Here is a 14,035-nt window from a genome sequence, read left to right on the forward strand (position 1 = left end):
TGAAATATGCTAGTGGTGAATATTGAACTACTAGGAAAAGGTAAACGACTTTACTTGGCAAGATAACATATGGAGCAGTACTCATTAACATGAAGAGAATCAGTAAAACTAAATAATGACTTTAGGCGAGCAAATGAAGGGTAACGAGTCTAACATGCCATAGAATGGATTGCTTTGGCGAGGCCGCGGCGGCACGTGGTTCTTCATCCTCAAAGATATACAAGTGATTCTACATTTTACCCTTCCCAATCATCTTCATCGAGCGTCGGTCCTGAATGGTACAAGAATGAGTATCAAAGGTAACTCGACAATTGTTTTCAGCACCAATTTGGACACAGATATAAGGTTGAAAGAAAAAGTGGGAACAAATAAGACATGATGTAATTACATGATAATAGAAAAATTTAAATAAAACTGACCAACATGGGTGACTGGAGTGGTCAAACCATTAGGGAGTTTAACAGGATTAGATTGAGCTAAAGAAGGAGAAACAAGGTTAGACAAGCAATTGGTAATATGATGTGTAGCTCAAGTATTGATTATCCATACTTAAGATGAGCCAAACAGACAATAGGTGAATCTAACATACCGGCGAGGTTGATTTTGGGTGTTTTGGAATTTATGAATTCAATAAACTGATGGTATAGTTCTGGTGTGAAGGAAGTTGATTGCTCTTGAGGCTTTGTGGATGGAGAAATCGACAATGCATCGTTGGTAGAATGAAGATTTGCTTGAAGCCGCTGTCGTTTGCCACTAAAAGTGCTCTTTTTGGGAAAGCCGTGAAGATGGTAGCAGTGGACCTTAATATGCCCAAGTCATCCACAATGTTCACATTGAGGTCTGGTTCGACCCTTAAATCGGTTGTTGTCATAATTTTGTTTCTTCGCAACAACCGCTGAAATGTCAAATTGTAGGAGAACATGAAGCTCACGTTGGCATTCTTCTTGAACCAGCAGGGCGTAAGCCTTGGACGTGTTAGGGACGAGAGCCATGGGCAAGATCTGACTACGGATCACTCCATAGCTCTCATTGAGCCCCATCAAGAACTGAATTAGTCTGTCATGTTCTTGAATGTCATGAGCTTTTCTCATGGCTCCACATTCACATGTGTGAAGAGTGACTAGCGAATCATACTCATCCCAAAGGCCTTTGATTTTAGTATACTACGCACTAATTGAAGACTGTCCTTGTTTGCAGTTAATAATTTGTTGTTGGATTTGAAATAGGCATGGAGCATTTGACTGAGAAAATCTAGCGTTTAATTCGTTCCAAATGCCCGCAGCGTTTTTGGTATAAACGACTGTTGAAAGGACTTGTGAAGAGAATTAAGTAGCCAAGAAAATACCATGTTGTTGGATCTCTCCCAAGAAACAATAAGGTAATGGGGAGCCGTGGGTTTCGGTATAGTACCATCGACAAAACCCAACTTATTTTTGGCTAAGAGAGCCATGGTCATGACTCTTTTCCACGTTTCATAATTATCTCCAGTAAGTTGCTGAGATACAAGACACGTACCAAGGTTATCTGAATGATGAAGAAAGTATGAACTATTTTTTTGAGTGGACAACATTCAATTTGACAATGTCCCTATTGCTCTATGAAATTATGCCATGAATCTCTATTCATTGATCCTTTGGCTCTGATACCATGATAAAAACGTGATAAAAACGTAACAAGAAGAATAGGGATGATGAGAGAAATAGAGAATGACAAAAGGTATTTTTTGTATATTGATGATGAGTGATTTACAAGGTAATATATATAGAGTTCATGGTTAGGAACCAACAGCGTTCATATCCCTGATTTCGTGCTAGTACAACATCATACCAAAATTAAGCTTATCATTCCTAATTTCATGTGATGTCCAAATCTGCAACGTCCAATATTTCATCCTCCTAAATTGGTGCGATCGTCGTCTAACAGTAATTGGTGGGAGCTCTGCCACTGAATAAGCTTTTTTCAATTACATATGATTGATCATCTTCTGGTTCATAGATTATGATTGTCATGATATTGTTAACTTATGTTGTTTATGGATTATGAAGCAAGTGCATGTGCATGTGCATGCACAACTGATAAAGGCAACAGCAATTGAACTGTCAAAGTGAATACTATGAGCTCTGATTATTGACATGATATAATTATTCTGCAACATAGCGTGGATGCAATTGTTTGGATATATAATAGATTTCCAATGAGTTGCCGATGCTTAACTGGAAAGAAAGTAAGAAACGTGCTTTCAGGATTTAGGTGCCGATAGCGGATTCAAGGTAAAGAATTATTACGTCAAGCTGTCCCTAATGTTTAAGTATACAGTTTTCTAATTATGTCAACTCAGATGTTTTAATTATTATGTTGATTTAACTTTTTAAATGGCTGTTGTACTTTTCTTTCTTACCTGAAAAACCAACGATGCTATTGCAAGTTCAAGTGCGAGGATCTAAGTTAGAGATGTAAACGGATTGGATTCAAAACAGACATACGATTGAACTGTTTTCAATAAGTCATGCTTAATAGAAAATTCAACAACATCGAGTTAAGAACTTGAATATTGAAATTTAATAAATAATATAGCATAGGCTTTATTTGAATTCGCCTTTAAATAAATACCCAACCGAATAAAATGACCAGTTATTTTTTTATGATCAGCATATATTTTGAAACTCAGCTGTTGACATATTACGTTAGGATCGGATTCATTTGCGAACATAAAAAATGGGTTCTAACCGGATTTATATTGTGAATATAAAAGTTTGTTTTAGATTTGACATGAACTTTTTTTCATTTGCACTTGCATCTGGATATCGGATATATGAAATAATGTATTTGATTTGAATCCGACCCTATTAGACCGAACTTTCAGGTACGACTAGCGGGTTGAATCCCAAATACCCGAACGCCCGCCCGAGTTACTTCCCCGCCACCGCCCTCTGCTCCTCTGATCTCTATCCCTCTCCCCAAATTCGACGCCGAGGCCCTCCCTGAGGCTCCCTCGCCTTCGTCCAGGCGTAGAGGAATCTGAAGCCGAAGGGACACCTCCTTTCTCCAATTCCCTTGGAGAAGGAGAGGATCCACGGTTCTGGTCATGTCCGTCGCTCTTCCCTCTTTCTTGCCTCCTCAAACTGGCGGGAATTAGCGGGGTCCGCCGTCACTGCCTTCATTCTCTCTAGAGGGCTATCGGACGAAACGATGCTGTTCCAGGTCGGTGGCCAGGGGACTCGGCCCACCTTTTTCGAGATGGCCGCTACGCAGCAGCTCCCCTCCAGTCTCCGGGCTGCTCTCGCTTACTCCATCGGGGTATTCGTCATTCTTGCACTCAGATGGTTAAGGTTTTGTTTTCATTTATTTTTTTTTGGAGTAATCTAGTGAGGCGATTGAACGGCGCAGGTGCTGGCTCAGAGACAGCCGGTTTTACACAAGGTGTTGGACTACGAGGACGAGTTCTTCGCATTGTTGATGTTGGTTCTTGATACCCACAGTTTGCGGACCACAGGTGATTCTTATTATTCTTCGTTTTTCTTGGTACGTATTTGAAGTTCCGTGCTTCATTTTGCATCGAGGTTACGCCGGCGTTAGTGGGTAGCCACAGAGAGAAATGGAAAAGGGGTTCGTCTTGGTTGTGATTTGCCGTTGGCTGCTTCGTCTTTTTTTTTTTTGTTTTTTTTCTCCTCGGTTGGAAAAATTAGCGACTCGTTTATTTATGTTATTTATTGGTTGTCATGTGTGACTGCAAGTCCTTGTTTGGGAACGAGGCAAAAAGCTAAAGTGCCTATTTTGGGTCATTACTGGTGCGGCTGTTTTTGGAATTCAGCTCTCTGACTTGTGATTTTCCTGATCTGCAGATGCTTCTTTCGCCGAGTCGTTGTATGGTTTGCGCAGAAAGGCTGTGAAGATATCGACCAGGGGAAAAGATGTTTTGCCTGTTGGTTCGCGCGATGGAGTTAAACATGCTGGACTTGAAAGACACCAAAAAGTTCTTTCCCTCGCATTTCTGGTATGAACATCGTTGGTTGTTATTCTCATTTTCATGTACGGTTTCCAATTTAAGGCTGTCGATTATATCATTTCAATATGCTGAAATCTTATCTTAGGGGCCTCTCTGAGTCAGAATTGCAGACATAAATCGTGGAGAAATAGCATTATCACATATGAGAAATTAAGGTTGTGATTTTTTCCAGTACAACATTAGGCATTAATAACTACATGCAAGTACGTTAGGCATGAATAAGAGAAAACAACGAAAGAAATGACTTTCTGTGGAATTGTGGATGCGAAGGATCCTGCAATTCCAATTTCCATATGTGCTTCCCGAATGTATAGAAGTTCGATGGTGCTTGCACTGCAAAATGTCTTGAGTGAATTATTTCTTAACACTTCCTTCCTTTCTTGCACTCACTTGTTCATTTAGTATAATTATAACTTTACCAAATCAAACGAAGATGCCTGTTCAAGAAGCACGCTTGCTTGTCTTAATTTTTCTTGCTGTTGTGGTTGTTTTTTCATCATGCTGAAGGGGATCAAGTTTTCATGTCTTTAACCCTTGCATGCTTCACTTTACTAGTTATTAGTTATTACTAACACAGGCTCATGTTGCATCACGTAAAAGCCCCTGTATATTATACTTGAGCAGTCTTGTGGGCCAATTGATTTGCTAGTTCTTTTCATCTCTTTGGCGATAAATTTTTGACCAAGTTACCAAGCCGAAGGACTACTTCTTTCTTAAAATTGATATTTGGTATGTCATAGACAGCTTATTAGTTTGTCTACTATATAAAATTGGTGACTTTCTTAGTTTTGGCAGTATTAAAAGTTAAAACATCATTCATGATAGCAGTATGCGGTTCCTGAGTCTTCTAAGAGATGGATAGAGCTGACTAAGTATCTGATTGCAGGTTGTTCTACCATATGTGAAGTCAAAGTTGCATCTAGTGTATACAAGACAAAGGAATGCATCACTTCAAGCCACGCTATGGGGGCAAGGTGATGTAGGTGCGGATGATGTGGATCATCTTCTGCAAGAACAGTTTCACCTTGAAACTGAAAATGTAGACTCAGGACATTCAGATTCAGTAAGCGGGGTCACCAGGTTGAAAAAAATTGTGGCTTCCCTATATCCATGGTTACATGCAGTCAATGAAGGTACAGAAAAGAAGTTCTCTTTTTTTTTGTTCTCTCTCTCTCTCTCTCTCTCTCTCTCTCTTTTTGTGAATACCTTTGTTGGTGATTGTGTTATGGTGGTTATGCACATAAGAAGTGGTTTAAAGCAAAAAGTTACATGACTATTCTATCTATATTTCTTTAGTTAATTTGCTGCTATGACACTTCTGTAAGCTATGTCACATAGGTGTGGGCACGAATGCCGGTACAGGTACTGGTGTGGGTATGGATCATTTTCAAAAAATTTGGGTGCGGGGGTACGGGCCGTACGCACCCGCGACATATATATATATATATATATATATATATATATATATATATATATATATATATATATATATATATATATATATATATATATATATATATATATATATCAAAAAATTACAAACAGAATAACATATTCATAAATCATGATCCTATGGAAGTAACTAACATACAAATGTATCAACATTCTTGATTCAATGGCAATCACTGCAGAAGCACAAACAAAATAGCAACATACACTTTTACATAAGTAACATAACAAACAAAAGAGGGAACACAAAAAAAAAAAAAAAAAAAAAGCAAACCGACTGCAGGTGACTAAAAGTATACTGCTCAACAAAAAATGAAAAGGGAACCGACTACAGAAATTCTCTTGTTTTAAACTAAACACGGTTTCCCTCCAAGACATTGTCTTGTTTTACACTAAACAAGACAATGGCAATCACAGCAGAAGCTCAAAAAATTACAAACAACGTGCTTAACATAAGTAACATAAAAAAGAAAAGAGGGAACACGGAACAGAAAAAAAAAAAACGAACAAAAAAAAGGGAGCTGACTGCAGGCGACGAACAAAAAAGAGGATTCAAAAAAAGGTTGCTGTTCGCCGCCTGAAAATTAACCAGAAAATGATGAAAAAAAATCAAATACAGTCGCTGTTCGGCGCTTGCCGTCGCCGGAGATAGTTGCCGTTGTCGTTCGTCGCCTGCAGCCGCGGGTCTCCGCCCCTGCCTTCGCCGGTCGCCGTCATTAGTCGTCGGTGAGAGAAAAAGAAACACACAAAATGAAACGAAACGAAAAAGGGTTTTAGGGTTTCGATTTATTTAACGTTAAATTTTTTAAAACTTGAAAATGTAAAAAAAGGTTAACATTAAAATTGGACGGAAATGGACTCGGTCAACTTTGATCAAGTTTGAAAGAGGTTGAAAATGACCTTGGGTACGTTGACTGTACCCGGTACCGTCAACGCAGCACCCCTGCACCCACGGACGTACCGGTAACGTACCCGTACCATGCGGGTACTCCTCCTTAAGAGGAGTACCCGTGTGACATAGTCTGTAAGAATTTTTGGAAATTTTTTTCCTTGATTAGAGATATCAATTGAATAAATCTGCATTGGACATTTCTCTCTCCATTGACAGATTTTGTAGGCATAGACAATAAGTTGTGCCACCTGGTCTGTAGCTGTAAATTGCAATATATCTGAATTGCGATGTGCATTTCCCAGCTTCTTTCGTGTACATGGATTAGTTCTGGTGATTCTACTTCGTCTCTGTGAGACTGCACGTTTGTTGTTTCTTGTTGTTGTTAATTGTATATCTCTGCCATTCTTAGTTTAGTATTTAATAGCATTTTTATTTTTTCATCACTACCATTTTTTTTTTATTCTGGAGGAGAACTAGACATGAATGCAATGTAGGGCCTGAAATTTACTAACTAGGCATAGAAAAAATCCTGCAGAACATTATTAATCTATTAGAAAAAAATGAGAATAGCATCACAGAGAAATTTTGTAATAGTTTCTCTGTTGTATGACAATTTGATCTCTAGGATTAATAAATTGATGAATCTAATCCACTCTTGTCTGCAACCAAGATGTACTGAGATCCCTATTAAGTTATTAATTAAGTAATGAAAATCATAAAAATTAATATTTTAAAAACTGATTTCCCTTGAAAGTTGAAACTGACAAGCGTAGAGATAGGTAAATGTGAGAGCAGTGTATGCAGCTCGGAGATGTGAGACATTGTCTTCTTCTTCTTCTTCACAGAGAGAGAGAGAGAGAGAGAGAGAGAGAGAGAGAGAGAGAGAGAGAGAGAGAGCATGCATGATGACTTCCATCGGGAGTTTGTTGGAGTTATCAAAGTTCATAATTGATCTTTTTGTTTTCTGGACATAGCTTGAAAGTTCTCTCTAGATTATGCTGGGCGAGTTAGTGGCCTTTCTGTCAACCTTGGGGTTGAAATGGTGGAGTTGAATTATGAAAATGACCATAATAGATTAGGGCTTTCATCATCAACCAATTCAGTTCCGATGTGCAAAAACATGATGAACCTTTACTACTGTGATGTGATGTGGTTTATACTGCTTGAATTATAAAGTCCCTTGCATGTCTTCTTTGGAATGGGCTTGTGTTCATTTTCAGAGTCAAATATTTTATAACTGAAATAAGAAATCCATTCTTCCCTCTGAATCAAAATATTGGTCTCCAGGCTTCTCATTTGCTTATCAACTATTATATCTGTTGGATGCCACTGGCTTCTACACGCCTGCGCTGCATATACTTGGTATTCATGTGTGTCGCGCAACAGGCCAGGAACTGGTATGCAAATCCAACTGGTTTTTGTTTCTTTTACTACTGTTGCTTGCCCTTGTTGTTTACTTGATCAGAGTCTCCATGCTCAAATTCTAAATGTTTTTGGCTGCTGTGGACTTGTGAAATGGATGTGTTATGTTTTAGAATTTGTTGATGAGCATGTGTGCCATATATCTTCATTTGGCTAGACTTACATTTTCTGATTTCCCTCAAAAGCATGTAAATTTCTTTATATAATTTTCTTTAAAAGGTTTTGCGTTATTGGTCGAAAAGTATCTTTTCATCTCAGTTTTATTTTGTTGCATGAATAGATAGGCTTGCTTCATACTTAATGTTCTTCCATGCAAGTTGGAATTTTATAGCCATAAGATCTTCAATGCTCTCTTTTCCTTTCATTATAAGATTCTTTGACTTTTTGCAGATTATTTCGTGAAGTTTTTTATATTTCTATTTTGTTTTGAACACTTTCATTGTTTGTGCCATTGTACTTTATGGTGGCATCATATAAATTTCTAAGAAAGAATAGAGACTTTTTAGGGAGATAAATTCATTTGAGAGAAAAGCTATTGTAGAATTGTGTCTGACAATCTGACAAATGTATGATGAAATTGAATCAAGGTAGATGGATTCATCTTCAAGAATTGCAAGAAGCAGAACTAACGAGTATCAAAGGCTACGTGGTCCTGCTTGGCTCAAGGTATATGGTTATTCTTCTCTGCCAGCAGTACTTCTTTACTGTATCCTTTGATTTTTTTCATCTTGTTCAAATGCAAAGGCCTTTTACAAATTTCAAGTTAGATTAGAACTCTATAAGAACAGTGCACTGGTCTGAGGTGTGAAGTGGAAGAGAAGGGATGTCATAATTTGAGTTTTGAACTAGACGACCTTTTCATTTAATAAGAAAAAGAGGTGTTTAAGTTTTTTTTAACATCCTGGCACCTAGCTATTTCTCCGTAGGACCTCCATTACAGTTAACACTAGCATGACTGTAGTATAGTTTAACCAAGAAATGCAGGATGGATTGTTGTTCCTTTATGCTGAGGGCACTAGAATATCAAACCACGAATGAAGAAAGGCATAGAAACTGGTGAAATCCATTTTACATTAAATAGCGCTGTGAAACTGAATTAAAAGACAATCAATAAGTTAAAAAGTATTATAAGATTGGAAAGAAGTTAATCTACCACACCATTTAAAAGCACTATGAAATTGGAAAGCTCAATCAAAATGGACACAATGTCGTGGTTATGTGTACCTATTGTAGGATAATTACTAAATATTTGTCAAATTAGTTATTTATTAAAGTAATAACCCGTAGTTTCAAAAGCAACAACTTTGATGATGGAAACATTAAAAAAGAATGGTAAAGGCTGGCATTGATACATGAGTGTATTTTAAAGTAAGATTTGTGTATTAATAGTATTAGATTAGAAGCATATAGTGAGATCGATGGACTTTCAGATTGGATCCAAGAACAATCAGATTTTCATTATTTACTGATGCAAATTATTATTGGTAAGCCATATTTATCTTCTAGTGCCTTGAAGTTATTATAGAATAATTTTAGGAGAATCCCAGTCAAGCATCATGGTGACTGCGGCATGGGCATTTATGAGATAATTCAGTGTAGAGTTTTGAAAATCATTCAAAAATTAATACTTCGGGATCAATCAGTCTTTGATTAGAAATTTTTTTTCTATGAAATGTTGCAGACTATCCAGAAAATAGTGCTTTCCTCTGTATATGCTGCCCTGGATTACGCTCAGACTGGACTAATAGCCTCTGTGTTCTTTTTCAAAGTGAGTGCATTTTGATCGTTTTAAAATTAATGCAATGGTTGGCAACTTGCACACACACAATACATGTACAGATTCTATTGGTAAACAAATGGCTGGACTAAGTTCATTTGCATAAAATGCAAAGTGATTACCCACTAGGTAGTGGATTCCCAGCTTCTGTCTCTTGCATGCGGATGTTTTTCATGCTATCATGCATGTGCTATCTATGGATTCTTCTGTGTGCCTTACTGAATTTTTAATTTCTTTATTACTTACTGGTTGCAAGCTATTATCTGTTTACCAGCAAATTGTCCACTTCATCATGGAAGATTTGTTGAGTTCCCTTTGATGCTTTCCTCGTTTAAGTATTGTCTTTTGTACAATTTTTGGTTAGATTCTCCTTGTCTGCTTCATTTTTTCTCCTTCTTTTCTAAATGTTCTTTATGTTTGTGTGCATGCATGCGTTTGCTGAAGTTCTTAGTAGAGCGATTTTAAGTTCAGGCTAGTGTTGGGCCTTTGATTCACATATTAAATTTTACAGATGATGGAATGGTGGTACCAGTCTGCTGAAGAGAGAATGTCTGCTCCAACTGTGTATCCTCCTCCGCCACCACCACCACCACCAAAGGTGAGTCTTTTTCCATGTGAGAATATGTAAAGCGACTGGCACAGAACTGCTGTTTGATTCCTACCATCTTTTTGCTTAATCACACATTGCATGAACAAGTTGTATAGTTGTTGTTTATTTGTCAGTCTGGTTCTTTTTGCAGCTTAGAACCTCTCGTTCTGATTTTTACATGGGTTTTTGGCGAGAAGGCCTTTTGGAATTATCTGGATGGGACCCATGGTTTTTCCTTAGGTTCTAGTGAATCACGCAACTATATATAACTTTGTAACTGCTTGCAGGTTGCCGAAGGAGGGATTTCCTTGCCACCAGATAGGTCTCTGTGTCCTTTGTGCACACAGAAGCGCGCAAATCCATCTGTAGTTTCAGTCTCAGGGTTTGTCTTCTGCTATGCATGCATATTTAAGTACGTTTCCCAGGTGAGTGATTCATTTCGTTTTACATCAAAAGCAATTTATTGAATTAGGTTGTCGCCATGAGTTTAATGAATTTTTTTTATTTGCACAGTTGCTAATCAATGTAAAAAATTGGAAGACCATTGGTGAATAAAGTTATAAACTAACATTAACCTGATTGAAGTTTTTACAATAGCCAAATTTAATTTGAGATGCATTTACTACTGTCGTTTAATGTCCATTTAACCCTTTGCTTTATTTCATCTGCAGTATAAGCGATGTCCCATTACGTTGATGCCCGTGAATATTGATCAGATAAGGAGGCTCTTTCATGACGCCTAGAAATTGTGTAGATGGTACGAGTCGAAGCAGAGCATGCTGATCCTAGGGCAGGTTCCTTTGTGGGCCTCCCAAACACTCATTTAGCTATATTCATTAGCACGTGCCAATGAAATTCTTCCAATATTTCCTTATTTTATACCGGGGAAATGTGATGTGATATATTGGTTTCAAATTTTGTTCCCCGACTTAACAAAAAGCATGAGTTTAACATGCACTGAAAGTAAGCAACTCGTGGCCTTTATGTGTGTGTGTGTGTGTGTAACACAGCTAAGGGGCTGACCGGATTTTGGTTTTACCTGATCTTCTGTTGCCAATGGGCTTGAGCTGGCTGGAGAATGTTGGTGACGAGTTGGCCTAGGGGACATTTAGAGGCTTCTAGTAGGAAAATGCACAAGGCATCAACTATCCCTTTTGTTAAGGATAATTGAAGACGTTCTTTTTGGAGGACTATCGAATATGGCCGTCTTTTAGGTTACAGCCTTATTCAGCGCTATCTGGTTCCTCTACTTTTATCTGTGACGTTGCAGTGGATGAGATTCAGGAACGCAGGTACTACGGGAAATGGAGAAAGCAATGTAGGGACTGTTGAGCTAAACTCCACTTGACTATCACAGAAGATGCTTTTCTTAAAATAGTGATTCTAAAATTGTACAGAGGTCACCAATTGGAGCTGTGAAGGGTACGTCAAACTGATGTTGAAGTTTGTTGCTTTTTCATACTTTCCATATCTCTATAATCAAAACGTTGTGTGTTGTATATTTGACGCTGTACCCTCTTATGCGGAGCCGTGAATGACAATCTGCTTTCTCACTCTTAAGATGGATACGAGTTACATTGCAGGAGGTTTCTATGGTACGACCATCGGGAACTGTTTACAAAACATGAGATATTCTGTGCGTTGAAATCAAGCTTAGCCGATATCTTACTTAGCTGTTACCTTGGTGACGCCCTGTAGAAGATGTCTTGCAAAATTTTAGTTGGAACAAGTGTCTCATTAGGAAAGATGACCAGTTATTTGCATCTCGTACACTATAAGCACCATTAAACTACATAAGAAAAGCTGTAACTGCTCATGTCAGGCCAGCATTCCAAGTCTCTCTCCGTTCTTCTTTGCCAACTGAATCAAGCCTTGCCTCTGTTTGCTGTCCGCACCGATTGATTTACAGAACTCAGTAATAATCTAGGAGGACCAACAGCATCACGCGTTAAATGATCATGTAAGATACAGATGAGCATTTTAATCTATTACAGATTGCGGGGAGTTATATTTTAAAGCGATGGATGTATTGTTGGTTTTCATGATCAGACCATTCAAGTGGACCTCGATTTCCTTTACGTACGGGCCTAAACACAAAGTGATGACATTGAACTCGATTTCCTTTACGTACAGGCCTAAACACAACGTGATAACATTGAACTCGGTATGAGCTACCATTCTTTAATGTACAAAGAGTGGTTGGTACCAAGGTAGTTTAATAAGGCCAGTAACAAGCAAGTTAGTTCAGTCATTAGACTAAACTGGGCCCATCAAACTCTTCCAGGATATATGAAAAACTGATCGGTCTAAGGGCCTTCCGGATATATAGCCTTTATATTTTTCTGGCAGATCGCTTACCAAGTATTGGGGAGGAAGCAAGCAAATTTGTATTTGAATCGGTCTGAGTGGGATGATTCTCTTTCATTCCCAGGTCTGGTCCATGGTACATCAGTTAGAATTACATTGTTTAAACTTTTGTAAAAGTAGATGGTGTTATGCAGCCACAAAATGCATATTTCTTATTATATCTAGCAGTAATAATCTAACGAGTGTCTGTATTCATCTTTAAATAGTTTCTCAGTTTTTGTATTTCTAAGCAGACAGGTCCTTTTGAATCTTTAATTAAAAAATTTCGGTTCAGATATCAGATATCGCAAAAAAGAAAAAATTGTCATTAGCTTCTCTCTATGATACGAGACAAATGCTTTGGCATCATATGATGTTAGACCGAGTTCAAAATATCCAGTTGAAAATGAAAAAAATTCCCTGAACTAGGTTGAATCCTACCAAATGAAATATGATAAGAAAGATAAAGTGTGCCATTTCTTTTTCTCTTGAACAAGGTTAAAGGAAACCCATACAGAACCTCTTGGGGTTCTTCGGATGTTCTTCCTTCAGCCCAGGTGATTCACCAGAGCTTGGGCATGGAGTGACGCTCATAGAACTTGAAGCATCGCCTGCCCACATGATAGCCAAGGCCCATTCTCTTATGCCCAACACCTTCGGGTCTAATCATGTACAATTTAGACAAGTAAGAAATCAACATTTCCAGGCATAATTCATTGAGTAAACAATCAATCTGTGTAAGCTAAAATCAATTTGAATCGAAGCACGCTTTGTGGATCAACAGGTTTCAATTGTTTTACTGCATCTATGATTGTTCAACAACTATTCTTTATTCTTTTTGAATTGGTCGACTGTATATTTCGTTTTAGTCTGTAACCCTTTCGGCTTATTCGAAAATCTTTTTATTGTTTTCATTTTTCGATGCTTTTCCAAAATCCAATTTTTTTTTGGTTTCATGGATTCAATGGTGGTTGCTTCGCAAAGAAGAGGACGGTCAGTGGAGTGAATCATTATGGCGGGAGAGAGAGAGAGAGAGAGAGAGTATGAGAGTATGATATGAACTATGAAGTACCCGAGAGTGCAGGGCAATTGCTTTTCCCCTGAGTTGGTTGAAATGCTTCTTGCCGATGATGTTTCTCGTCAGCACCACCAGCGGCGCGAACACGCCCTTCCCTTCGTTCCCATTCTTCATGACAGGGGTGCATCGGCCGGGCCTGGTTTGCCGCACCGACGCCGGCGGTACCAACCTTGCCAACTTGCTGCATTCCTCCCCCGCTATTGACGAACCCCAGCTTCCACGCAAAGACGAAGTCAGGCTCATGGAAGACGCTGCCATCTTTCTTCCTCTACAATGCTTGAAGGAGAGGACCTTCAGCTTTTATAAGGTCTGACCTTCGCCTGGTTCGGTGGGCTGCTGGCCGGCTTTTAGTGGGAGCAAGTTCGGTCACAGGAAGCAAGCAAGGAAGGCCACAGAAGTAGTGGGCTGCAGAGGGGGATCTAAGTAAGCGATGACGTGGGCAGAGCGAGATTGGTAGCCATGGCGTCTGGGACTAG

At 38.6% G+C, this 14,035-nt stretch overlaps 2 protein-coding genes across 3 annotated transcripts; one reads left to right on the forward strand and one right to left on the reverse strand.

The window, feature by feature from the left end:
* The first annotated feature begins 2,897 nt into the window (after window positions 1–2,897).
* Window positions 2,898–11,119, forward strand: LOC116265934 (peroxisome biogenesis protein 12). Of its 2 annotated transcripts, XM_031646943.2 has the most exons (10): window positions 2,898–3,297; window positions 3,388–3,493; window positions 3,843–3,994; window positions 4,893–5,139; window positions 7,635–7,744; window positions 8,361–8,435; window positions 9,451–9,537; window positions 10,058–10,144; window positions 10,423–10,560; window positions 10,807–11,119. In XM_031646943.2, the coding sequence occupies exons 1-10, from the start codon at window positions 3,190–3,192 to the stop codon at window positions 10,876–10,878; spliced, it is 1,182 nt and encodes a 393-aa protein (XP_031502803.1). In that variant the 5' UTR covers window positions 2,898–3,189; the 3' UTR covers window positions 10,879–11,119. The 2 variants fall into 2 exon arrangements, with proteins under 2 accessions (XP_031502803.1, XP_031502804.1); XM_031646944.2 differs by lacking the exon at window positions 9,451–9,537.
* A 715-nt stretch (window positions 11,120–11,834) lies between these two features.
* On the reverse strand, window positions 11,835–13,896 carry LOC116265935 (protein PROTON GRADIENT REGULATION 5, chloroplastic-like). Its single transcript, XM_031646945.2, has 2 exons — window positions 13,554–13,896; window positions 11,835–12,058 (listed from the first exon to the last, which is right to left on the reverse strand). Exons 1-2 carry the CDS (start codon window positions 13,815–13,817, stop codon window positions 11,954–11,956), a joined length of 369 nt encoding a protein of 122 aa, XP_031502805.1. The 5' UTR covers window positions 13,818–13,896; the 3' UTR covers window positions 11,835–11,953.
* Window positions 13,897–14,035: the final 139 nt, after the last annotated feature.

This window comes from Nymphaea colorata, chromosome 12 (genome assembly GCF_008831285.2).
Source record: "Nymphaea colorata isolate Beijing-Zhang1983 chromosome 12, ASM883128v2, whole genome shotgun sequence".
Lineage (NCBI taxonomy): Eukaryota > Viridiplantae > Streptophyta > Magnoliopsida > Nymphaeales > Nymphaeaceae > Nymphaea > Nymphaea colorata.